Here is a 26418-nt window from a genome sequence, read left to right as displayed (position 1 = left end):
TGGATATGAGACACCGGATAAAGGGATGAGTTTGGGTTACACAGATGACCAGGTGCTGAAATGAGGCCAATCTAGCACAGACAAATGCCAACAATAAACTGGCATTGAAGTGTTGAAGGCAGGATCATTCGTACCACAAGAAACATACATGAGTTTAGATAAGCTAAACGCAACGATGTAGACAAAATGCAAGCACTAAGCCCATACGATTTTACTTAGTCATATACAGGAAAACTAAAGCAGAGATAAAAACTAGAAAAATAGAAAATGAAAGAAAATACAAATTTGGATTGTTCTTGTTGCTAAAAAAATATTGTTCTTAAGGTGACAAAAATGTTTTAAACAAAAGATAACAGTTAATTTAGGTGCATAATTTTGTAACGCATCGAAAATTAGTTAATAATTATCCACGTGCCCAGTCATTCGATTAATGTTTCAAGTTGCTATCCGCAATAAAATGAAGCAAAGCCAAGCTCTAGACGTGTAACAAATAATAAAATTGATCGGAATTCCCGGAATTCTGATTTTAGAGATTACGCCGACAACTTTCGTCTAGGAAGCCGTCACGGAGACTTTAATTGAACGCACTACGCCGCAAAGTATTGCATCTACACCTTCGACCTCCCAATCCCCCACAATCTCGCCATCCACTTTCTCCTCCCCTTTTCCACGCTTTTCCAGACCGCTTTCCCCTGAAAACACAAAGAGAAAACCGTTCACTTAACCAGAGAGCAACACGCAAGAACAACTCAAGGCCGGAGGCGCGTAAACAGAGACTCTGAACAAGAACCAGGACGAATCCTCGCCCCTAGAACTAACCTTCCCCTCACATGGAAAATTCTCACCCAGGACATGGCAAATAGAGCTATGTTAGTAAATATAACAGCACTGGGAAAAATATTAAAAAGGTTGTTAAGAAGAATGGATATCATCCTAAATAATGTCAGAAGTTTTTTGCTTTCCAATGCCTAAAAAGATTTTGATGTCCTTAACCAGATTATAATTTATTTCGCACCTATAGTTTCTTTTCTTGTGTTATTATTTTCTTTATAATTATTATGTATTTGTTTTTAAAAAGATACACATTTTTTTAACTAAACATTCTTCTCTTTAATAATAAATAATAATATTAAATAGATAACCAAAAATCATAAAACTTAAAAATAGTAAGTTATTTTAAAGTTGTTAGCCTATTAAACTTAGTAATTTTCTCACTGTGTAAACATAGCCAGAAGTAAGGGAACCGAAGGTTTTCGCTTGGCTCGTGGCATTTGAATTTCTGATGCATTTTCGATTTTTCCAGGAGCTCCTTCCTCATACGCATTTTCCATTTGTGCTCTATTTTCTTTTGTTGTACAGAAATTGCAACATTGTTTATTTGAGAGTTATACTCGTGGAGGTTATTTTTGTTTTCGGTTGTGTGTTCATTTGTACATGGCTGTGTATTTATTTTTGATTATATGGTGTGCGACTGTTGTTTCTGGCAAGGAATTAGCCCAGAAACAACAGCGTGGGGAATTGTGCAATAGCAAACTCTGAGCATTTAACCCTTGGTAGAGCAAGGACATGCAATAATAATTATCATTTTGTTTGCGGAGGAGAGACAACTGAAGCCAAAAGACCAGCCGTGAACTCGTCGCGAGCGAATTAAAATTTCAAAAGGAATGCTCAACTTGGTCAGGGTGTAAGTGTACAGTAGGATGACAGATATTTAAATGGCAAGCCAAAAGTGTAGTTTCCTAAAGTAATAAAATAATTTATAAATTAAATTTAATTAAAATCTAAAAATTAAGTAGTTCAATTTAATCTAAATTATTTAATAAATGTAAATGTAATGTAATTTAATTTCTGTAATCATCTGTTTGTAAATAAATGCTTATAACTATTTTTTTGAGCTGGAGATATAAGATATACGGAGAAGGTAGTCTAAGTAAACATGCCTATTCTTTTTAAACTTTCATATTTAATTTTAGTACTATCAGGCTTTAACAAAATCATTCCACAGTCCCTTCACGGGATTCTGGTAGTTAACACTGTGCATGAGTGGAATCCCCAGCATAAAATAGTCAAGTGACAAGACGACATAGCCAAAGAGAGAAACAGGAAGAGAGGGGTGAAGGAAGTATCCTTTTCATTCCTTCGCGACACTTCACCTGAACACCGTATGCCAGTAAGGCCGCTGCAATTGCATTTAACGATTAAAAAAAATATACAGCTGTGGTCAAAATATTAGTAAAGTATAAATATAAATAATAATTATGACTTATGTATTTATATCTGTAAAAAAAATTACACAGTTAAATAAACATTTAGCTCAGAGTAAATCACTTCAATTTTAGGTGCTAGAAAGTAAACTATTTTTTACTCATAAATAAATTTCTAAAGGCTAGAAACAAATTACTGTTAAGCTTTTGCTTTAACTTTCTGTTACATCGGTAAGCTTTGGTACCAAATTTTTAAATTGTTAAAAAATGTAACTAATAACAATTAGTTTTTTTAATTTATTTATTTTATTTGTTAAAAAATGTAACTAATAACAATTAGTTTTTTTAATTTATACAACTGCTTGTTCTTCTAATATTTTGACCACAACAGTATATGTGGAAAGGAAGGACTACAGGATGCCCTAAAAGGGAGTGAACTTCATAGGCAACGCAACTGTCGCATTTCCGCATTGCAAATTACTCCTTTTATTCCTGCCATTTTTTGTAATTAAGATAAAAGCAAACCCAGGGCGAGAAAAGAAATTAAAACGGACACAAAGCACTTGAGTACTTGACAACAAAGCGTTTAAAGGCGGCAATTTAGCAAGGACAAAGGCCAGTGGAAAGAATACCTCAAACCAGTCCACGAAGAGGCTGTCAACAATTGATTAAAGCCACAAATGACAGTTTCATTTGCAGTCCATTTCATCTTCATGAATGAAATAAAAAAAAAATCTTACAAGTATTATTGAATTTCAAAAAAAAGTAATCTAATAACTTTATTTATAATTTATAACTACAGGGCTTTTAAAGAAAGATACCTTTTTCGATATAAGATCCCAGTTCAAAACGAAGTTGTCAACAATTGGTTTAAGCCAGCCACAAATGACAGCTCAATCTTGAGCCTATGGTTACCTGCTGGGCGGAATGAAAAGGCGCCTGGAAAATTGTTAAATGTGGCATGCATAATTGCAACTAGAAAACGTCAGCTTATCAAAAAATAAAAAAAGAGCAGCGGACACGCCCCATGGAGATGGCAAATCTGCGATCAACAAACCTCAGTCAGGCAAAACATTTCCAATCCTCGGACAGCTGCAACACCCAGAAACAGTACGGAACCCAAGCTCATCGAGGGCATTACAAGCTCATCAAAAACGCGGGCACAGCCTCATCATCATCATCATCAGATCCTTTTCCTCCCTCCCTCGATTGTCATTCAAATGAACCCGTTTCACGTCAGCCAACTACTCCTGATATTTTTTGTGACATTTTCCGTATTAAAAACGTTTTAAAAAACAACAAACATGCAGATTTAGATGCCGGGGGTTGATTTCCGGGCAACAGCATCCGCGTTAAAATCTCCGCTCAGAATTGAAACATTTTGACCCAGGACCTTTGGAATAAACACTTTTGAAGTGGTCGCTGCAATATCGGATATTTGAAATCAACAGAAATCATGATCCAAAGGGGAAGGTGGTCAGGGTCCTGGCAATCGCCATCTATGGTCCTTTATTTTGACAAACCCAAAACAATATTTTGAGGCAGAAAGTGGCGAGATGTAGTCAAGATAGGAAAACATATTTGATGCTCATAGGTTCGCTTTTGTTTTCATATTTTGACAGCAACCAGAGTCGTAAACGAGATAGATATAAAAGATAAACTACTTATAAATGTACACATCAACATTTGATTTTAAAGGAATTGAGATCTTATCAGCTAATTTAAAAATGGTTCGAGCAGAAGTTTCTTTTATTTTATTTTTATAACAACTATTTTTAGTAATAACCACTAAGAAAAATATTAATTTTTCATAACATGTCTTACTAAAACTGGGAAGTGTGAATAAAATTAAGCCTATTTATTTTTTTATATTCATATAATTTGTTAGCAAAATGTATTTATTCTTATTTTGATCAATTTAAAATGTAATGATTTTCTCCCAAGTAAAGTTTTGAATACAAATTCGCATTTGATGGTAGCTTTTTAGTACAGTTAGAGCATTTGTGAAAAGCGACCCGTCAATTAACGGCAATTTATATGGCCACGAGTTCCTGGCACGAGTTTCACCCTTTTTCCCTCTGCCTGGTATTTTCAATATTTCCGTTTCCTTTCCAAAATAACGACTAAGGCGAAACAATTAACAATTGTTGTAGCTGCGCCTGCGCCCAGCGGACAACAGCAAAACAAACAACAAATCAAAGTATAGAATATATATTTTTTTGTCCGATGTATTTTTGTTTTCTCTACATTTTTTTTTTGTATGTGGTGGCGCGAAATGGAGTGCGCTTTAATTTGCATAAATTACCAGTAAAGGGTTAAAAATGAATGGGAGGGAGTAAGGGGAGGGTTGGCCGAGTTGAAGTGGTCGCCTGCACTTGAAAAAATCTGTTGCAAATGTACAGACACCACACGAGCAACTCCTACCAGCTCCTTCCGCTCTTCTGCTTTTGTTCTTGGACTCTGAAGTGGTTGATTGCATTTATGGACCATGGATACAGTTGCCCCGAAGCGATCTTTTTATATGGACGAGGTGTGTCCGCTCAGCTCAGCCGTGAAAATTGTAATGTACATGGCAATTCCATTTAATATAGACAGCATCCAGATGCCGGAGAGTTACGCAAATAGCCAAGGGGCACTGGCAGGAGCTTTGGGTTAGCAATCATTTTAAAACCCGCATAATTGTCGGGATTTGCACGCCAAACGCGGGTGAGAAAATACCGACATTTCGGGGTGGTCGGTAAAGGGGTTAATATGGATGAGAGGAGTGGTCGGCTGAGTCTAAAGTGGGAGTTTTCGGGCGAGCCTCTTAAAATATCCAGTGGTTACAGACAGAAATCAAACTAAATTGGAAGTATTCACCGAAATGCATGGTTTATCAAACGCTACTTAGTATTCTAGCCGAAAAACATAAAATCCCTGTTACATATTAGGACTGCCAAACGTTGTATTAACTAAAATATAAATATAAATATAGATATAAAAAGCTATTTACACCATTAATGATTACAGATTAATTAGATTAATTTTTAGTTGGCTTAGTTTCAGTTTGAAATTGTGGCCCATAAATATATTTTAAAGGGGTTGCGACTGTGATGTTTTTACTACGAGTTCTTTGTGGTTATAATTTAATGCTTGCCACTTCCGTCCACAATCGACTGGCAATTATCGGGAATTTAATTTCGCAAAACCGACAGTCATGGATTTCCCCAGTCCTTCCTCTCCTTTGGCAATATTCTGTACTTTTTGGATTCTCCACGGGTGACAACTGCAGGCGCGGCATATATTGAATGAAAAAACCGCAAAGGCGAATAAAAAAAGGTGCAAATGAAATCCAAAGAAAATGTCGATAAAGGGAGACTGATAAAATCAGCAGGCACCGCAGGATATTTCAAAGAGGAGGATTACCTCACCACCGGAAAAAAGAAGAGGCCAATAAAAAATGTAAATAAAATTAATCGTTTGCACGTGAGATGAAAGCCGAAATTCGAATTTTCAAAATCAAATCGATTGCAGAATACTTCAAATAAAATCCAAGACTCAGGTGCGTCTCTGAAAATTTAAATTACGATCAGTGGCGGATAAGAGATCTGGTTGTGAAGGGGTTTCAGAAGAAGTTTTTTGAAGCATACTTGCTTAATACCAAGCTTTCTATCAATTTTTACTTTTAGCCCCCAAACTCCTACGCCACTGATCACGATGATGTTGATTATCAGCGCGATAATGGGGATACTTGACATGTCCATCAATAATATATTGGTACAATAATTGCTTTTCATGCGGCGACGAATATACATAAAAGAAAGTTTTTGTACTTTTGGCAATGAGCTATTAAAGAAACAGCGAATGAGCTAAACAAACAATTTGGTAATGGGACTACATGTATTTAATTATGTCATAATGGCTCGTAATAGCGCTTGATGCTGTGAGGTTTTTGATGTTAATTTTTGGGAAACAGTACAGAAAATAAAATGAAATTATAGTAATATCGAAGTTAAGTGGAAAAAAATAAACACTCACTGTCGTGGTTATACCTGCAAATTAAAACCAGGTGATTAGATATTATCTAATAGCTAACAACATTTGTTACCCTAATTGTTGTAGTTATCGGTTATATGGCCTTTAATAAAACCATAGAATATGTAAAGTGATTATGAATTAAAAACTTAAACTCGAAGCTTGTCCAAATGAACCAATTTAAATGATTTTCAAATTTTATAATATTAATTTAAATGTTATGACTAATATAAACGTTGCTTATAGTGTTATTTCTTTATTAATCGGTGATTGATTAGGCTTCAACTTTTCCAAAACATTTTATCAAATTTTGTTACTCACCCTCCAACAACATGTAAATGCAGTTTAACATCTCTTAAAATAGCAAAACAGCAAAAACTCATTAATGCACACAACAGAGGCACTTCACTTTTTATAAGTACGAACAAAATCAGAATCATCCACCAAAAAACAGCAAGAATCATAAATAATCGTTGACAAAACTTTGACTAAGGTCGATTAACCATCCCTCGAACCTGGAAGGTCAACACTGGGAGGTCACTCGTAAAAAGGCCGTAAAAATAGTGAAATCGGCGTTACGCAATTCTGAAATAGATGCATGATTTATGGACAGCTGGACAGACGCCCGGAACTCCAAAGGACTTACAAAATCCAACAGCGCCTGCGCACAGCTTGACAATCCGAGGCACTTGAGGCTAATTTCCCAGCAGTTGGCCAGCCGATTGAAAATATTTTTTAATTAAAAAATCGACATGCGTTTGTTGGGAATATTGAATGAGTAAGTGGTCGAATGAATGGATCGGCGAATGACTGCATGACAATGTTGGTGCACACGCGTATTGGGTTTCCCCCGCGAGACGAGAACATGTTTTTCCATTTTTATGCCAGAATAAATTCGCGTGTGCGGAAAACGGAGTACAGCTAAATGACAAAAACACTTGCTCACCAAGCTGTGAAAATGGCCAAGTGGAAATCGGACACTGGACATGGCATTGACCATGTCCAAGACCGGGTCGCTGAACATTGCATATGTGTCGGATTGTTTCAGTTGTTTCATTCTTTATTAGTTTGTTAAACTGTTTATGACGGGCTAAGCTAATACAAAATTTGCATATTTGATTTCCTGATGTAATAAATGTTATCTCTGAACCTAGAGAATAAATTTCTATTAACCGTAATTAGATGTAGGAATTAGTTAGTTTTGAAATACATTTTTTTTTTTGATTTTACATATAAATTTTATTACATTTTTTATTTTTTTACATGTCACTTACGTAGGATTTCTTTCATAAAATTAAAAAGAATAAAAAAGGAGAGCTGATGATTAATTTTATAAACCCTTCCTGATTCATTGTTTTTTTTTTCGTTTTTGCCTATATAAATTGGAACTTTTCCTTTTTGAAACATTGACAGCCGGAACGTGAATTCCCTTGGCGATCATCTGCCTGAAAATTGCAGTTACATCACATAAATCTCATCGTCTGACTTTCGATCGGATACCAGCCACGCCCCTCAACCCTTGAGAGATAGAAACAATGTGACTGGCACCACCAAACCACTCAACCACTGAACCACTTGAATAGCGGCATTGGGACATAAATCTTCAGATGGGATACCGAAAATTTGTCACTTTCACCGCGACAAAAAAGACAATTGACCAATGTGCGCAAAAAAACGGGGAAAACTCCGGAAAAAGGTAGAGGAAATCGTAATGCATAGACGAAAACCCGCCACAATGAAATACATATAAAAGAGAGAAAAGCGCAGTGAATTTTACGGTAAATTGGCTGATCACAAAGGCAACCGCGAGAAGTCCTTTTAATCCTTTTTGCTGTACAAACTAACGACAGCGGAATTGCCACTCAAAAGGTGAAAAACCGAGGGAAAACATTGCCAGGATCTGAATGGACACAGTGTCCTGCTGCGAACGGCACGCGCTGCGAAGGGAGGATAAGTAGCAGCTGCGCCTGCGCCAAGGATACTATTCGAAAATCGAAAGTGACCAGGGAATAGGGAAAAGGGGTCGAAACATGCGGTTGGCAGTACAAATTGAAATGCCAAAATCATTTCCATCGACCGGTATTATAATTACAAAACCAACAAATGCGATTAACTGGACTAGAGTCGGACTGTAAAATTCCAGGGGGTTCAGTTTTGAGTAGTAAATTCACGCCTCGCTACACAAAAGCGCTGTAAATTATATTGTTAGACGGACTGACCACCGTCCAGTTTCGTTTCGGTGTCCGTAAAATTGCCAAATTCCCATAATTGCAGCTCCTGAAACAATGGACAAATTTACAGCACAAAACAGATCGGACAGGACGAATGACGTAACCCTCGTCAGGTTGGAGGGGTGGTAAATTTTATTAGTTTGCTGTCATATGCTCATCGACTGTTTGTTTAGGATGCTGGATGCGTGGAGTTGCAGCACGGGAACACGCACAGGACATGACAGGACATAATCATAAATATGGCAACTAAATTATGAAATGGGTGTGCCACTCCCCCTCTTTTTTCCGTCCAGGCTTATTGGTCACGCTTGTGAGTTTTGTTATTTTTGAAAATGGTTAAAGATTCTCACCAACTAGTTTTAGGCTGGTATTTTTAGAGGAAACATTTTTAACTGCCAAAATAAAATGAATTATTATTTACTTTTCTTACTTAACGCATGGAAATTATGGATGTAATCGGTAAATTTAATAAATAATCTTCGAAAACCCGTTTTTTGTGGAAGTAAAATGCTGATTTTTGTAAATTCGAATTATAATATCGAATTTGGTTTCATAAAGAAGCATACAAGAATTATTTAAAATATTTTACACTTTTATATCTTAGTTTCTTGTTTGACTTGAGTTTAATCCGATTTGCGTCAAATAATTGAATTCAAAAATTTTGTAAGATTTCGTCTTAATAATTTTGTAATATTAAATTGTTAAATTTTGTTTCGGCAGTTAAAAAATCGTTTGCTACGACTATCGGTGGTTTGCACTGCTTGAATTATGTACTGCTTCGAATTAGCGCCTCAGTTATTCAGTGCCTGTTTTATAAACTATTGACCGCTTGGGCCAGCACCACCTGGCGGTACTAATTGTAACTGTTACTTCCTGTATCAAAACATATGTAGATTATGAAAATCATGTAGAAAATATGTCAAATATATATAAACGGACACTAAGTTTGAAGATCAGGCAGCATTACAAAAATCAAAATGACTATTTTTCCAATTTCGAGATACCTTTACTGAAAACACTGACGTGGTGAATCAGTTATGTTACCGAAATATTAGAAAAGTATGCTCTTATTAACATACAAAAATAAAAATTTAAATTTTAAGTCACTGTGTTATTTATTTTTAAAACTATATAAAAAACTATTAAAATATCATAATTTTGCATTGTTTTTTATATTTAATTGGGTGATCGGATTTTGTACAATATTTAACTTTAATTGGTGTGAACATTTTGTTGTTGCTGATGGCTGAAGCTCTCGTTGTTCCCATGTGAGATCGATTGCCGGTGATTAAAGAATTAGTCGGTGAACTCTCGTACTTCGGCAGTTTTATTTATATTTCAAGTCTGGATTCCCATACGAAACTGTGCCGCCAGCAGATGCGCTTCAAATCTAATTTGTATCGTCGGCTGCTGGCTTTCCATTTTGATTTGTATGGCCGCCTAGTTAGCTTCTGTTCTGTCCAGATTCGCCTGAGCTTCACGGCACCTGGAATTGAGGGAGCATCAATCCCTTGATTGATCTCCCGCTCCAGCATTTGTGGTATAAATATCTGGCAAAACTGGACCGAAAAGAAGGTCAGCAGACGGCCATACAGACCAAAATGGAAAGCCTACATCAGGCGGTACAGATCAGACTTCGAGTGATTTATGCGTGCACAAAAGCGTTGTCAACTTGTGCAAACGATTGTGAAAAACGACTGAAAGCGAGCGATTCTAATGCTCTGAATCTGGACTTACTTTCGGAATTTCCGAGTATTGATAAGAAACATTTTTATATTTGGATTCTTAAATGAGGCATTATCGACAGTTCCATTAAGAAGGAAAAAAATGTAAGCCAGAATTTATTTTTCTTCATTTGCTATAGGAACGATTCGCCCGAATTCTTATTCAAGGGTATATAAAATTCGGTTGGTTGAAGACATACGTTCTTGTTTGTGCCTTATTTTTACCAAAAAAATTTGGATAAATTCAGATCACTTATTTATTATTTATAATCATGTTTAATATATTTAAAATTCATTGTTCTTTTTTTTGTATTAAGATCAAACTTCGTTTTATTTTTTTGAACACAGCTGTTTAATCTTTAACAACAATTTATAAGCAATTTTTTATTTTACCGGATGCATTCGGGGTGATTAAAAAAATATAAGGCAATTATTTGTTCACAAAGAATTTGTTATCTCTTATGAACAAATGTACTTGTCAGCATCAAACGAGCACTAGAAAAGTAAATATGTATTCAACTAAAGCCGAAAACATAAAACAAACTTGTTTTAAAAAATGACTAAGATCAAGTAGCTACAGTTTTCATTGTTTCCATGGAAGCCCCAAAATTCACAAAATTCTGCAATCTTTTTATGCCCTTGGTATTATAATTTTGTTCAGAATCTTGGTTTGACTGTAGACTTCAGCTTGTCGAAATAAACTTCTGTTACAGTAAATGTTGATACCCTTTAAATAAAACTCTTTTAAAACGTACATTGTTTTCTCGTTTATTTGTTAGTTCTCAAGGGCTTCTTCAATTTTCGGGATACTTGGGGAGTACATACGTGTATACACAAACAATTCCAAGCAAAATAAACTTACGCAATATACATTCTAGAGGGTCCCGTAAACAATGTTCTACGCGTTCATCAACTACGAATAATGAAACTAAGGTCGAGTTGTTCGAATAGATTGGGTGGGGCTGGGTTTTGGATCGGGTTTCCAATCTGGATCGTCTTAGTTAAGTGCGTGCGTCTAATATTACCTTCTATATATATGACCTTTAGTGAGTATATTTATTTTGTGTTCGATTGTGTGTGGCTTTTGTGATATTTTCGTTTGCGATATCTTAGTAAATTTGATTGCATTTCTGTATTGTTTTATCGTTTACGGTTTCATACGATAATGTTTAACTCTTATGGGGTAAAATTTATGTTTCCGTTGCGATATTGAAGTGCTGGCTAATGCGGTATTTCTGAACAAAAGGAAACTGAATAAAGAATTCGTAACTCGTTCGTTATATCTTGTATACTTCCAATGCTGCCTTGGATTTGCCATTAAATTTTATTTAATGGGTAAACTCTCTTTGGCTTTGTTTGCTCCTTTATTTTATTTGCTGGTTTTATTCCCCTAAAATATATTTTTTATAATATATATTTAAAACAGGCCCCCTTGGGAGCTTAAAACGATTTTAGGCTACAGTAAAACATTTTTAATGCGCCAAGCTGCGAAGCTTTTAAGTCTTAACTATTCAATGAACTACCAAGTAAAGTGTATATTTCCGTATAATTTGAAAACGGGTTTCCCTTTTATTTTGTTAAAAAAAACCAACTTATCAGCAGGATGGTTTTCCCTCTTTTTTTATTCTGTGTTGTTTCGTGGCTTAGCAGTCTAGAGATTAGCTTCAGTGAAGAGATATTCTAGTTAATTTCGAATTGCTGTAAAAGCAACCGGCTAAAGTTCAATATAAAGAGAAAAATATTATTGTTACCAGAAGAAAGCTTTGAGTGTGGATTTAGCAAAGGCGGGAGCAGCCCAATAAAATGTTTCTGAGTGAGTGGGTGTACATGTTTGTGTCGAACCAAGATTATAATTGCCTTACCTTAACCAACACTGGCAGTGGGGAAAGTGTCATAACAAATTTTCGAAAGAGATTAAGTTTAAAATTATATAAGCTTACGAAACATACTTGAGTAAATCATTATGAAAACTTGAATACAGAATTTAATTGGATTAACTTTATTGTTTGTTACTAGAAATATTTCAAATATTGTTGTTTCTATTGAAAATCTGGCATAACTCTTGATTTGAATAGTTAAACAATTTTGAAGCGTTTATTTGAAAGTCCCTTCTTCCCTCCCGAAAACTCTTTTGTGACACTTTCCCCACTTTGCCATCTCATACCTAGCCTAGTAGTTCTATAACTTTATGGTTCCCCGTTCGATTTCTGTTCTATTTGGTTTCTTTATCACATGCTTTGCATTTCGGCTGCTCAAAACGTGTTTGTATGTGCGTATAGTGTATATAGTGTGATCAGGATGCCCCTTAGAGCTTGTCGAGGTCGGGTTCCTCCGGATCGGTTGGACTGATCGGGGACATTTCCACACTGTCCAGAAGTGGGGTCTTCTCCTCGCTGCAAGTGCTGCCCGGGGCATCGTCCATGTCCATCACGAAGATCCTGGAGAGATCGGCCCCACTGAGGGTCAATCTCGATGGGGACTCGTCCACCGAACTGGTGGCACTGCTGCTGCTGTTGTCACTACTGGTGGTGGTGGTGGTGGTGCTCTTCTGGACAATGTTGGTGCTCGGGATGGCGATGGTGGCGATGCTCTGGTCGAGGGACTTGGAGGGCGTGCGATAGCCGGCAGTTGCTGAGGTGGTGGCCACTAAATTCGATTGGCTGGACTGGGCGGACAGCGAGGTGGTCTTAATATTGGTCGTCTTCAGGTGGCCGCCAATGGAGCAGCTGCTGCTCCACCTGCCACCCTGATAGTGCTTCTGGTGGTGCTGGTGCTGGTGTTGGTGCTCCTTCTGATTGTACTGGTTGCCGCATTGCCGTAACCCCTGACCCTGCGATGATACCGTTGGATTATTGTCCTCGTTGAAGCTGATCTCGTCCTCGCTGTGCGTGTTGTTTATGGCCGTCTGCTTGAGTCGCACCAGATGGCGCTCGGAGTACGATTTCCGGGCATCCATGACCCTCAGATAATCGGAGGACTCGCCCAGGTCCTCGCTCTTGGAGCTGCAATATCTGGCCGAATTTCTCGAGCCACTGCCATTGCCGCAGAAACTGGTGGTCACACTCAACATCTGCTGGCTGCCGCTCAATGATCTCCGGCTGGCCTGGGAACTGCTCCGACTCTCGTACTGATTATCCCGCAAGGAGCAGGGCGAAATCCTGGGCGACGGATTGTTCTCCATCAGGGAGTCGTTGCTCTTGGCGATTCGGTTCTTCCGATAGAACTTGCTATCCCGCCAGAGGGTCTGCCTTCCGGTTCGCTGCATCTCAATGCAATTGCCCGGCTGGCTGGGGGGCGTTTGGCTGGTGGGCGTGGCCGTGGGCGAGTCCTGACCTTGACCTTTGCTGATGCGAAAGGAGGCGTGTGTGAGCTTCTTGTACTTCTCGCTCTGCATATTCACGCGATTGTCCGAGTGGGTGCGATCTGCCATCGGCAGAAAGGCATTATCGATCCGACGCTCCTCCTCCAAGGACCGAAAGGCCAGCCGATTCACGTGCTTCAGGTGCTGCTTATCGGAGGTCCTCTTCGGGGACATGTCCTCGAAGGAGCTTACCTGGAAGGGACACTAATTAAGCTTTCATTCACACCGCAAGATTATTTTTAGAGATTGTTTAAATTTAACAAGAAAAGAGAGTTTCTTAAGCAAGCTAACTATAATAAAGAGTCTTAATAAGAAATCAAAATATTTAATTTTTAATAAAAATGGCAGATACGTTTTTTATATAAATTGTTTATTATATAATAGTTTATAATATTAAATCGATATAATTTGCAGTCTCTTGGAATTGTAAGAAACGTAAACACAGGAAAGATAAAGAGCCCAATTTGAATTATCAACAAATGAATTTAAAAATGAATTTTTAAATTTGTAATTTTCCACCTTTGAGTAACTTTGATTATTTACAATTTATTTAGAGTATCAAGATTAGTTTCTTTACCAATTTGGTATAACATAAAATTTATTTATTTTAAAAACAATAAAGATTTCTAATTACTAGTAGAGTGAAAATGGTATTTGTGCAATAACAGGTAAGATCTTTAAATGTACTCACCCTGTATTTTTGTGAGAACACCTCTATCATCCCCGATCGCTTCGAGGGCGATGTGGTGTAGATGGAGTTCTGATCGTTGACCAGGATCTTGGGCGGATCGAACTGCTGCTGCTGGGGATGTCCCTGCCCGTGACCCTGGGCCTGACCTTGACCTTGACCTGCATTACTGGTGGAGGCCAAGGAAGAACTGCTCGAATTACTGGTGGCAGTGACCAAAATCTTCGGTGAGAGCGAAACGGGAAACTGCTGGGGACGTATGTTTCCGAAGGAGCCACAATTCGAGCCCGAGGAAGTAGAACCCGTTCCCGACATAGCATCATCGATGTGCAGGAAATTGTTGGGGGAACTCTCGCGACAGGGCGAGGATATGGCTGAGTCCTGGGAGACCATGCTCCTGGGAATGGTGGCCAGTTCCAGGCAGGTTTCATTGCCGCCCGTGGTGGTGGCTATAATGACATCCTCCACACCCTCGTCAATGGGCGACGAAATGGACTGGAAGCTGCTCAAGCGAATGCTGGACGAACCGATGGACAGGTCGTTGTCGGTCAGCGAGCCAAAGGCCGAGTCCTGGGAGGGATTGCTGCGCCCGTACTTCAGGCACTTGAGGGAGTACTCCAGCCTCCTGCTCTTCGAGTTCTTGTAGTTGCACATATCGGCAGTGAGTTGGTGGTTGAAAGATGCCCCAGCAGCCGATGAGGTGCAGGCTGGTGCCTGCAGCCTCTGAGCTCCCGACGAGCCACTGGCCTCCTCTTCAGGCTCAAATTCCTGCTCCCCCGCCTCCTCCTGCTCCTTATCCTGCTCCTCATAGACCTCGGCCACGGCTCCCTCGGCGAGCAGGACATCCAGGTTGCTCTGGCTGCTGGTACTACAGCGAATTGTTGGCGGCTGGGGATCCAGACCCGGCTCCTGGCCATTATCATCCGAATAGAGGGCCGCAGGGTCACAATAGTGGATGGGCGACTCTGAGGCATACGAGTGGACATACGAGTGGGCGGAGTGCCACTGCTGCAGGCGGAGCAAGTGCTGCCGATGGCAGCTCCCACCGACGACAATCTCCTCGAGGAGACCCTCCTCCGAATCGCTTGATATGTCAAATGAGTCCATTGTTCGGCTGATACTGTGGGGTCGGTGGGTCGAAGGCAGAAGGGCGAAAAGGTGAAAAGGGCAGAGAATAACAATCAGAAATTTCAGAATTTTCGTATCCAATCCGCCAGAGCTACCGGCACCTGATTCAATTTTCTTTTGTGTTCGGATATGCAGAAAAGCCATGGCATGTCATTGTATGCGATGAATGCATTGATGGGTTTTGTGAGTATGTCTGTGCAAGTGGACTGCACTAGAAGCGTCAATACGTGCGTGTTTTGAATCAGGCTCAAGTTGGCTGCTTTGCTCTCAAGCTCCTTCACAAACTCAATTAGTGACCCAAAAAATGACTGGTATGTTGATATATTGCAAAGTTTCTAGGCATATATGCATTGGCTATGATATGGATATCTCAAAGTGTGCTAAATTCAATTAGGAAGCAAATTTACGGGTATTGATGCTGCAAAGTTTTTGCGTCTAGCTTATTGTACTGAAATATTATTAATAGCTGAAAACGAAAGTTTCTTTACACAGCTAAATTAGTACAAGCTTTTTGTTATACTAGAAAAAAATGTTATATCTGGTATTAAAGTTTAACTTAAAACTGTTATTTTCTTAAATTGAGCATTGCAAGCAGGTGATAAAAGTCACCTGCACACTAATCTCCCCAAAATATAAGCCACTTTTAAATATTATATTTAATACTTCTGATATATAAAAAACTGTTGGCTTTTAAAATGTGTTTGTCAGTCCAGGATAATCATCGAATGATATATCTAAGATCTAATGCCTTTGGAGACCAGACTAAATTTCACTATTTAATCTTTATGGATCTGATAAAATGTAGCCTGCGTACTGAGAATATTTGTCCTCTTACCGAATCAAATATTTTTCTAGTACTATACATACTACAGCATGCATTTAACAAAACAAAAACATAAACATTTTTATTACAAGCTCAATAAATGGGATTTATTGAAAAGAGTTAGGCAAATAGCTTACAGCAGGGAAAACATTCAAATTGTATTATGCAAGCCGGCAATATAAAAACAATAGTAAACGAAAAGCATAGGATAATGTGGTTTGCACTTGTTAAATAAATAAATACATTTTCTATGTACTCTGCTGGCCCTCCACCGATGCAGGTTCGAATTTGTGGTGCGGAGTGGTTTGCTTGCTGGGTGGTGCAAAGGTCTGCGTGGCTTATCGCGGTGGTTGGAGCATACAAAAATTTTGCCACTTACCACATTTAGCTACAACAAACATGGTTAAATTTTTTGCAGCACTTAGTTTCATTTTCCGTCTGGTATAAAAATTGTAATTGTCGTACAAAAAAATTATGTTGTTTGCTTTCTCGGCTTGTATATTGATTTTATTTAATTTTATTCAGGTATTCATTTGGGATTTATTTCACACGATATTCGTTTTGTAAAATTTAATTGTGAGATATTTTTTTGTGAGTTGTTCATTGTTGGTTTTTCGGGTTCAGGTTCGGATTTCTTTGGTTTTGGTTTGGTTTCGGTTTAGTACATACGAAAGACTTCATAGGGCGCAGGCAGAACACTGATGTTGTTGTAGTTGTTGTTGGTATTTGTTAGTCGAACGGGTTATGTAAATAAACAAATGCAGAAATGCAAGAGTTTGTAAATCAAAAACAAAACACACACATAGGTAATGTAAACAAAAATGAACGTTGATAGACATTCAAGAGCGGATCGGTATGTGTGTAGTAGATGATTGGTTTGGTGTAGCGGCAACTGTAACGGGAACTGCAACGGTAACGGTTTTCTGGGCGCTTTCGCAACACTAAGATAGATAGACACACACACACACACAACAAGGTTGAGTAGTAGTAGTATTAGTAGTAGTAGGCGGTAGGAGAGAAAGAGAGAGTAAACATTGCATACGGAAAAAATACTTTAGTTGAAAAAATCCTCCACTACATATATTGTTAATTGTTATGAAAGAAAAACATGCGTTTGAGTATTTAATTATAAATTTTTTTTTTAAAGGCAGCAGAGTAAATTTACACGGGGTCAGAGATGCTTAAATATACATGAGGCAACAAATGAGCACTTTTTCCTGCATTTATTATTTTGGGACTTCTTCTCTGCTAGTTCGCTGGTTTCCCTTGTTTTTATCACTCAATTATACTTCTGTCTTGTATGCACAATTTTAAATTCTGCCTAAGGTTTTGTTGGCGGATGGGTCAGGCCGCGCCGAGTCCAGGACATTATCATAATTACCTTTAGACACGCACTGGCACACGCACATCGTCAAGCCTATGGCAACATTTTCCGAGTGTTAGTTTTCCTGCCCGCCTTTTCTTGTTTCATTTTGCTTAACATCACCGCCGATGTGTGTGTGCCTTTCTCTTTATTAGCCCAAAATGTGAGTGCACACCAACTGGATTAGCAGGTCCGTGCGAGGATTTAATTGGCGCCCAACATGGGGCCCACTCATGCAGTCTACAAGATTTTGTGTGTTTTTAGGCGAACAAGTACTTTTAAGATTCATTAAAATTCAAAAACAGTTCAGTGAATTAAACGGAAGTAAACATTTTTATAGGGCTCTCCTATTTATTATTCGTTAGTTTGCCAACTGGACTTTTTAGGACCTTGCGGGGAAAAATAGGGCGCAACATCTGACCTACATTTTACTTGACTGCAGTTTATGAAGCCCGTGTAAATTTTATGTTATAGGTCTATAAAAATCAGAAGTATAACTCTACTATTTACTACTATTTTTTGTAAAAACTTAAACAAAAAGACGTTGGACTCTAGAAGTCTCTAAAATATTAAATTAAATTAGTCAAGAAAAAAGCTAACGTCGCTCTTGACTTACATTTAACAAGTAGTAATTTGTAAAGTAAAATTATACAACAATTTTTAAATTTTGTTCAGTCATAAGATAAATTCGTTCTACAACCATTAGATATTTAATTTAAGTTGCTCAGTTTTTTTTCATCAACCTAGAAAAAATCTAATCCTAGACCGAATTAATAAATTTTTGATGAGCATACAAGACTGGTTTTTCCTCTCACACCGAACAACATGACGATGAATCGTGTATGAGTCAGTGTGTGTGGTGAGGGATATATGTGAGATATGTTAGTGACTGACAAGGTAAAAATTTGCATAATTTGCTTCTAGGTGGAAACAAAAGCTATGTCAGCTGGCGGAAACACTCACCCAGTGCGTCGATCGTGCGGCGTCGAAGGGGGCGTGCAGGGCGAGTTGGCCTCACTGAGGGAATGACCCAGGGAGGCGCATTGGCGCTTCTTCACCGCTTGCAGCAGGTTCAGGGTGGACCTGCTGAGGCTCGGCTTAATTGTCTGCAAAGGCATAACGCCATAGATGTGAACTGCAAACTAGAAATGAACTCTCAAAGTACTTACACTGAAACACGGACCGCGCAGCTCACGCAAATCGATGCTGCGAAAGAGATCGCAAAGGACTAGGTCCTCAACGGAGGGGCAGACACCGCTAGGCGGCTCAAAGATTAGACCTAATATTTCCAGAATCTGTAAAGAAAATGATATAATCTTAGTAAAATTCTTCGTAGCTCCTCAGCCGAAGTTTTTGTCAATTTGTAACACTAGGATGTTAGCAAATAAACTATACATTACTTTTTTTCTTTTCTGAAATAAAAAATAAAAATAAAATAATAAAGTAAAAATGATCATTTATAAATGATTTACACAATAAATAATTTAGTAAGTGCTGAACGTCTTGGAATATTTATTCATTTTTTAAGCTTTCACTGACCTGGCCAATTTGTGGGTAGTGTTGCAGCTCCATCTCGAGCACCCGCATGGACGGCTTGGGGGTGGTCAGCTCCTGGCCCGTGCACATCTCGTACAGCAGGTGGCCGAAGCAGACGATGTCCACGTTCTCGATATCGGTGACCGAGCGGGACCACATGACGGCATTAATGCGCGAACTGAGGCCCAGGAGGCCATTCTCCAGGCCCGATAACCTGATGGGTGGGAAAACGAAAAGGGAATAAATGTCACGGAAAATGCATAATTAAATGGCAGACCCTTTCTCCTTTCTCCAAACCCTTTGTTTTCTGTCTTAATTATGCAACAATTTCGATGGCAGCTCGGCCATATATATTGATGGCCAACACGTGGCTATGGCGGCCACAAAGTGTCTACTTTTATGGATTTATGTGCGAGCGAGAGAGATACCTGGTATCATCTGCCATCTCTTTCGCCGCTTGCGATGTGCCTTTATGACAAAGAGCGTATGTCAGACCTGATATGACAATATTATGGTACTACACTGTGTTGTATATTGCGGATTGGCTGGGGCTTTCGGTTTGAGGGTCCTGCCAGGGATTCTCAGCGTTCATTAGAGCGGAATATTGCTGACTAGTTGAAAAAGGTAACCCAAATTGGCTGACAATAGACGTTTTGAAGATGCTAGTTGCCGTGATAGTTTAATTCATTGGTTTTTTTATTATAATGAAAATAATTATTAGTTCTTGGAATCAGAAAATAATTAATGTAAGTTCTTAGAAACCATATATTTGGCTATTTTAGAAAATGATTACAGAACTATTTGATATTTAGTTCTGACTAAGATTCATTACCTAGGTAAAGGAAAAGTAATTTATTTCAATGATTTTATAAGAGTTACTAATGCTTTAGAGTATGGTAGAAATGGAAACAAACAATAAATTAGGCTTTAATTAATATTCACTATTAAATACCGGCACTTTGATATTTATTTTATAGCCAGCATTTGATCTTTGGTTTTATAGACCCAACCATAACCTTAAGTAAATGTAATTTATTTTCATTTGCAATCAAAGCATTGAGTGTTGAATAAATCTCTGTCTAATAGCCTCCTTTTTTATGGCTGTGATTTAACTATCTCAGACTTGTACATTTTCTACATCTTTCCTTAATTACTATTGCAAGCAGTTAGAGATTCTTATCTCAAATCCTCTTGAACAAGTATTTTCCTTTCCACTCCGTCAATCAGCTTTTCAGCTTACTACATTCTATATTGCCCTTGTGCTGCTCTCTGTTCTATTACAATACTTCGGCTGTGTCGATGACTGTACATATATACATATAAGCAATTTATATGAAAATCAGCTTTTTCAATGCCCTCCTGTTCACAGCGATACACTGACGATGATGGCAACTAAATTGGGTCATGCACTTGGTGCAAACTTGAACAGCAAAAAATCCGCACTTTAATCGACTTTCACCTATTGGAACTTCTCATATGCACCCACCTTACCCCTTCCCCCTTTTGCCCCTTTCCTGAGCTGAGTTTTTTTGCCGACCATTTATTTTTAAAATGGCAAAAAGCTAAAGCTTTATTTTTGTTACACCCATTCGATGTTTGCCAGTGGCGAAGGGAGGTGTTTTACGCGTTGTCGCACATCAGTTACATGGATCCCAGAGGGGCACCGAGGGGGGCTCCGAAACGGGGACATGCATTTAAAGTGCCCTGAAATGGCCAACGATTCTGTGGAATTGCTTTTAATTTGCCATTTAGGCTGAAATCTTTTTCGCTTCTATTTCGGTGAATTTTGCATGACTGGAACTTCCGGCGGAACAGTTCGATATCAAATATTTCAGCCATTATTAAATTTGTTTACAGTTGAGCGCACCCCAATGGACGGCACGAGGTACTCACCTGGCGGCCCCGTTCTGCAGGATGACATTGCCGCTGTGCAGGTGACCGTGAAGCGGAAAGCCACGCTCCTTCAGGAAGAGCAGTGCCTCCAGGATCTGTCGCCCCAGGCGCTGCACCTGGCTCACCGGTAAGCCATTTGGCTTACGTGTGTACTTCCTGACCCACGGCTCGTTCCACTGTGCCTGCAAAGGGGAAATAGATTTTAATTACTATTAGTTTTAATCGACTTTTAAATTCGCAAAATGTGGCTAGGAAGTTCAATTGTTTATCTTAATAAGAGATCATTTAATAAAACAAGAAAAAATTTACACTTTTTCTTCAAAAATGGTGTTGTTTTTTTATGAAATATTAGTTATTAATATTTAAACAGCACTTTTTAGAACATTTTTATAAATCAAAATATTTTTTCCTTTTCTGTAAAGTGCTTTTAAGTTCATCCTTTTAAATATTTTTCGGTTAAAATAAAATGAACTACAAGTAATTATAAATTAGGCCATAAATAATGATTTTATATAATAATGAAGATTACAATAATATTAGAAAGAATTTAATAATAATTTAATTTAATATTTTGACTTAAGAATCCTTGGGATTACTTACCTTGTATATGAGATCTTTGAGACTGCCCCGCGAGTTAAAGGGCGTCACCAGGCATGCGTAGTTATACGAGCTGCTCTGCAAAAATCCCAGATCCAGAACGGGATATATGTACGGATGATGCAGCGATCCCAGGAGCTCCATGAGTATTTCCCTGGCACTTTCGTTGGGCGGGAGATCCTCGAAGGCCACGCAATCGGGGGGCAGAGGTAGCAGAGTCAGCAGACGATCAGTGCGGACCTGAAATAAAGAAAAATACTTTCCTGTGGGAAAATGAAAATAAACTAATTACAACGCCCTTACCGATGCATCTGTGACCAGAAACCAGTTCTTGCCATGCCTTGAACCGATCTCATCCAGGTGGGCGATCACTTCGTAGCGCCCATTGGCACTCTGAATCCATTCTTGAGTGGCATTCAGGGCCTTCTCCCTCTGAGCCCGCTCCCTGGGACTTCGCTCCACGATCCCATTGCCACTGTCTAAGGCGGAGTACTGATACTTTATGTTGGGCCTGAAACATATCAACCGAATATTAGCTCTCAAGCTTAACGAAGTACACAGATGAAACATTTTAAAAGAGCTTACGTTGTTGAAGATCGGCTAAGTAAGGAAACTTTTTGCATAGTACAACTAAAACTATAACTATTTATGATATGGCTATCTAGAAAATGTCATGACATTCATCACTTCACACGCATTTTGGGTAGGTTTTATTTACAACGTTCAAAAGGATTGGAATTTAACATCAATTGACTGCACGTGAACAACGACAAACATATTTAATGTTCGTCCTTCCAGTTCAAGTATGTGGTTCGGTGTTGAATAATTTATTTACACAGATTTATTTACTCATTTACCTGACGGTATGTGGGTGTAAATTAACGGACAATCAACACTTTACATTCCAATGGTTTTCAACTGATGATATTTCTTAGCGTAGTTAATATGAAATATTATAGGGGCTTTTAATAATTCGCATTCACATTGTAATTCTCAATTTTTGAAAAAGGTTAAATTCCTATCAAATATTGGTCATCCCCTTCTTTTCACAAGCAAACCTCTTATTGTTATTAACTGACCACAAAACAGTATCCTGGGACCCCCAAAAAACCAACGACATCTACAGGTCACAGGTCCATTGCTGTTAAAAATTAAGCCAAAAAAAGGGAGGCACAAAATAATTTGCACAGCACAACATTTTTTTGTTGGCCAGCTCTGTAAGGTGCCAGAGGACGAAGGATTTGCAACTCAATGAGGACGGAAAACAAAAGGAAGGGCCAGAGGAAGAGGAAGTAACTGCCTGCACAATGGCGCAGCGGAAACGGAAGCAAGAGTTTATCATTTCATTTCGTTCTTTCTTTCTTTTTTGCTGAGGAACAATTTGTTATTTTGTTTATTTGTTGCAAGTGAAGAGTTGTACAAAGAGAAGAGTGCAGAAAAGCAACAGAAAATTGAAACGGTGTCAAACGAAATGAAAGAAAGAAGAAAATCTTAACAAACTGCACTCACTTGGAGGCTCAAACGAGAAAGAGATGGTAAGAAGAGACAAAATAACAATGGCAGAAACAGTAAAAAAAAAGTTGGTAGAAGAGGGAGAGCACGGGGCTCATAAACAAACACTTACGGGCCACTCAATCAAAACAGAGCGAAGGTTAAGCACATCCTCGGGTTAAGTTTAGCATGTGTTTGAAAATTTAATAAGGCACAAAACGAAAAAGAGGAGAAAGTGGAAAGTAGAGAAAGGGAGAAGGACCTAGAAAGAGTGAAAGTGTGTTCGTGTGTGGCATAAAATGTTGGCCAAGAGGCTCCTTCCTCTCTTTCCCTTCCTCTCACCCTATTTCACTTTCATTGCGTCACAAGAACTTGCAGAAACGGAATAAAAACACAAACACAACGAAAAAAACGTACAAAACGTACTGTGTTAAGGCAAATATTCCTAAAATTTTAAATATATAAGATCTTTTTAAAATTCGCTTTCAATGACTATGAATTCTTTGTTGAAAAGAAGCCCCATTCCAATTATACCAATTGTAAAACAGCATTAGTTTTGATATATTTTTGTCAGTGTACTCGTGTGTGTTAGCTAGACTAGAACAACCAAAAGCTACGAAAACTCTTTGCTCTGTCTCTTTAGGCGCATGGCTTGCGCTTTTGGCCAACGGTGCGTATGAGAAATATTTTTCATTTCCCTGCTGTTCAAGACCTTGACTCCGATTGCAGCTGTATTGGGTTTTGTATCCAACTGTGTGTGTTTGCTGGCGTGTGTTTCCCCTGTTTGTTTGTTGACTTAAGCTAATTTTTGTTGCAAAGCGAGAAGGTGACTTTCCCTCGTTTATCCTCTTGGTGATATTGCAGCTTAAATATTTACCAAACACTCGACACACTTGTTGTTTGTCAACTCTGGAAAGTGTGCGGAAAACGGAAGGATAAATGGTAAGAAAAACGGAGGGGAACGCTCAAGATGGCAGACTTGAACTTTCGAATGAAGTGGGAAATGAATTGGATTTTTCTGAAAGACTTTCCAACTATCCAATTCATATTTACGAACTTGAAAAAATATATAGCAGCCCAAAAATACAATACATAAAATTTGAACATATATAACTTAAGTTATATTGAAATGTTATTTTAAATGTGCAACAAACATATAATATCGGCATTTAAAAGTAAATTAAACTATAAACTGTTCATAGTAATTTATAAACCTTCTTTTCATTTAATTTTAAAGGCCAATAATGTCCAAAAAAAGAAAATATTTTACACAATTTCTGTGAGGGTGTTTTTATATGTAGGCTCGAAAAAAAAGAGCAACGCCAATAACTGTAAATAAGAATATTTAATTAAAATTAAAGCCCTTGTGGCACCAGGTGAATTGCGTTTCCTGCCCCTTTTAAAATAAAAAACCACATTTTCGACTGATGAAAGCAACCGAACCGAAGAGTTCAAGGGCCAAAGCTATCTGCCAGATGCATAGATAGATACCTAGAGTCAGAAGGTAGCAAAGTTGTTCAAAAATGTTCGGATGCCGCGCGTAATTAACGTGCTCGTGTGTGAAATTTTTTATTGCATACTTTGCGGCACTCACACATGCATATTCACCTGCTCGTTAGGGGCACACACAGATACACACCCATACATTGACGTACACTTACACACACGAACAGATGCTCACGCTCGCTTGCACATTCATCATACGGCTCAGCACGTAGACACTCAACTACACACCCTCACAGATACTCACACACACACAGCCGAATCAATTTTTCGCCCTTTTCGAGCAAACTTTTTGCCGAGTTGATAATTTAATTTGCAATTTTTGTATGTGTGTGTGAGTGCCTGGGCATCTAATTTGAGGAATTTTCACCTGGCAAACTTTCACCTGCTATTGGAACAAAAGAAAAACCGGAGGGAGTGAAGGGAAATGCATTCTATCATCGCGTTTAATACTTTGACTTTGGCAATGCCTTTGGCTTTTCATTTGAAATGAGAAAACTTTTCAAATAAAGTTGGGCAAAATATTTGGCAAGCGAGAAAAAGAGTCTGTCTAATGTTAAGGAAATATATTTTTTTTGCAATTTACAAAAATCATTGCCCACAAAAGCTTTCAACTTAATTATTTTTTGTGGCTGCCGCTCAAACCCTCTTGAAAACATTAGACACTTCAGATGGTTTTCCTCGGCATTACTTGTGTTATCTCTATGTACGAGTATATACTTGTGCATGTGTTGTACATCAAAATAAATTTGAATTAAAAAAATTGCTTGGTGTATTTTTTTTCTACGTGTGGCAAACATTAAAAGCATTTCAGGTTTTATTTCTAGTTATTTTTGGCATGCAAAGTGCTGTAGAGCTGGAATAAAAGAAATCAAGTAAAATGTAAAAAAAAATCGGCAAGCAAAAGAAAAAACTTGGCATTGAAATCTGTACACTAGTGAGGCTGATGCTGAATTTCAAGTATAAGTACAAGCTATATACAAAATAGATTAGTTTAGTATAGAGTAGAGTAGTAAATGCAACCTTGTTGTCAGTACTGAATCTATGGTATCTCTACTTCCGGTTTCCGCTGGCATCGACTTGCTAAAGAAGAGCCTAGCTAGATTGTCTAACCTCGCGCTAACCAGCGGCGATTTCTCCGAGTGTTCGGATAGATCTGAGTTATCTTGCTCCGAGCTCGCCGACCGATTGCTGCAAATAGAAGGGTACACAATGGTGGTTGCGGTGGGTGTTTTTTGGTTGGTGGGTTTTTGGCACAAAAAAAAAGAAAAAGAAAATACGAAAAAAAACAGCGTTAAGTGTGAGTGTTCTCTTCTTTTCTCTGTCTGTCAAAGAAGCTTTACGAAATGAAAACCAAACAAGTGTAAGGAACTAAATCAAAACTCGAGGAACCTGTGCACTGTGCTAGATCTTTCTAGAGTGTGTGAGTGTCCTGTCCTCACACACCCGCACACACATTGCAAAAGTTCTATATACACACACATACGGGCGTATATATATATATATACATATATCCGATCGGGTACTCACCTACTATAAATCTGGCGGCGATTGGCAGCTGTCAGGGCCGAGACATCGAACTCGATCGCTGAGTTGGAGCGTTTCAGGCCGTTCGCCTTGTGCAGCTTCTTCATAATGTTTCTCACTTTCCTATCGCATTGGTTATCGGTTATTGGTTATTGGTTATCGGTTGAATTGAGAGACAAAAACACACATTGACAGTCACTGGCAGTTCGCAGTTGAAAGTATTTACCGCTAAAGAGCTCGATAAGCATTGACTTAGCTTTCATATAATTTTTAGAAGATCAAATATACGGCTTTAGGTTTAGTGAACAAAATTGTTTTTTTAAGATATTATTATA

General features: G+C 38.3%; 1 protein-coding gene across 8 annotated transcripts in view; it reads right to left on the bottom strand.

Annotated features, from left to right (window-relative positions):
- Positions 1-10925: 10925 nt before the first annotated feature.
- Positions 10926-26418, bottom strand: part of LOC108052565 (slowpoke-binding protein) — a 39221-nt gene continuing 23728 nt past the window's right edge. The window contains exons 4-13 of one of the 8 annotated variants that reach the window (XM_044459626.1): positions 26087-26206; positions 25580-25747; positions 21866-22073; positions 21566-21802; positions 20966-21147; positions 19076-19286; positions 18706-18831; positions 18500-18642; positions 14226-15342; positions 10926-13738 (exon numbers count right to left, since the gene is read on the bottom strand). In XM_044459626.1, the coding sequence (XP_044315561.1) occupies positions 12479-13738; positions 14226-15342; positions 18500-18642; positions 18706-18831; positions 19076-19286; positions 20966-21147; positions 21566-21802; positions 21866-22073; positions 25580-25747; positions 26087-26206 (3772 nt within the window). In that variant the 3' untranslated portion in view covers positions 10926-12478. Of the gene's footprint in view, positions 13739-14225; positions 15343-16552; positions 16872-18499; positions 18643-18705; positions 18832-19075; positions 19287-20965; positions 21148-21565; positions 21803-21865; positions 22074-25579; positions 25748-26086; positions 26207-26418 lie in introns of those variants that run through there. The other 7 variants (XM_044459627.1, XM_044459628.1, XM_044459630.1 and 4 more) reach the window with 7 other exon arrangements.

This window comes from Drosophila rhopaloa, unplaced genomic scaffold (assembly GCF_018152115.1).
Source record: "Drosophila rhopaloa isolate 14029-0021.01 unplaced genomic scaffold, ASM1815211v1 contig_2, whole genome shotgun sequence".
Lineage (NCBI taxonomy): Eukaryota > Metazoa > Arthropoda > Insecta > Diptera > Drosophilidae > Drosophila > Drosophila rhopaloa.
Note: the sequence above shows the minus strand (reverse complement) of the source record. Positions and strands in the feature narration are given on the sequence as shown.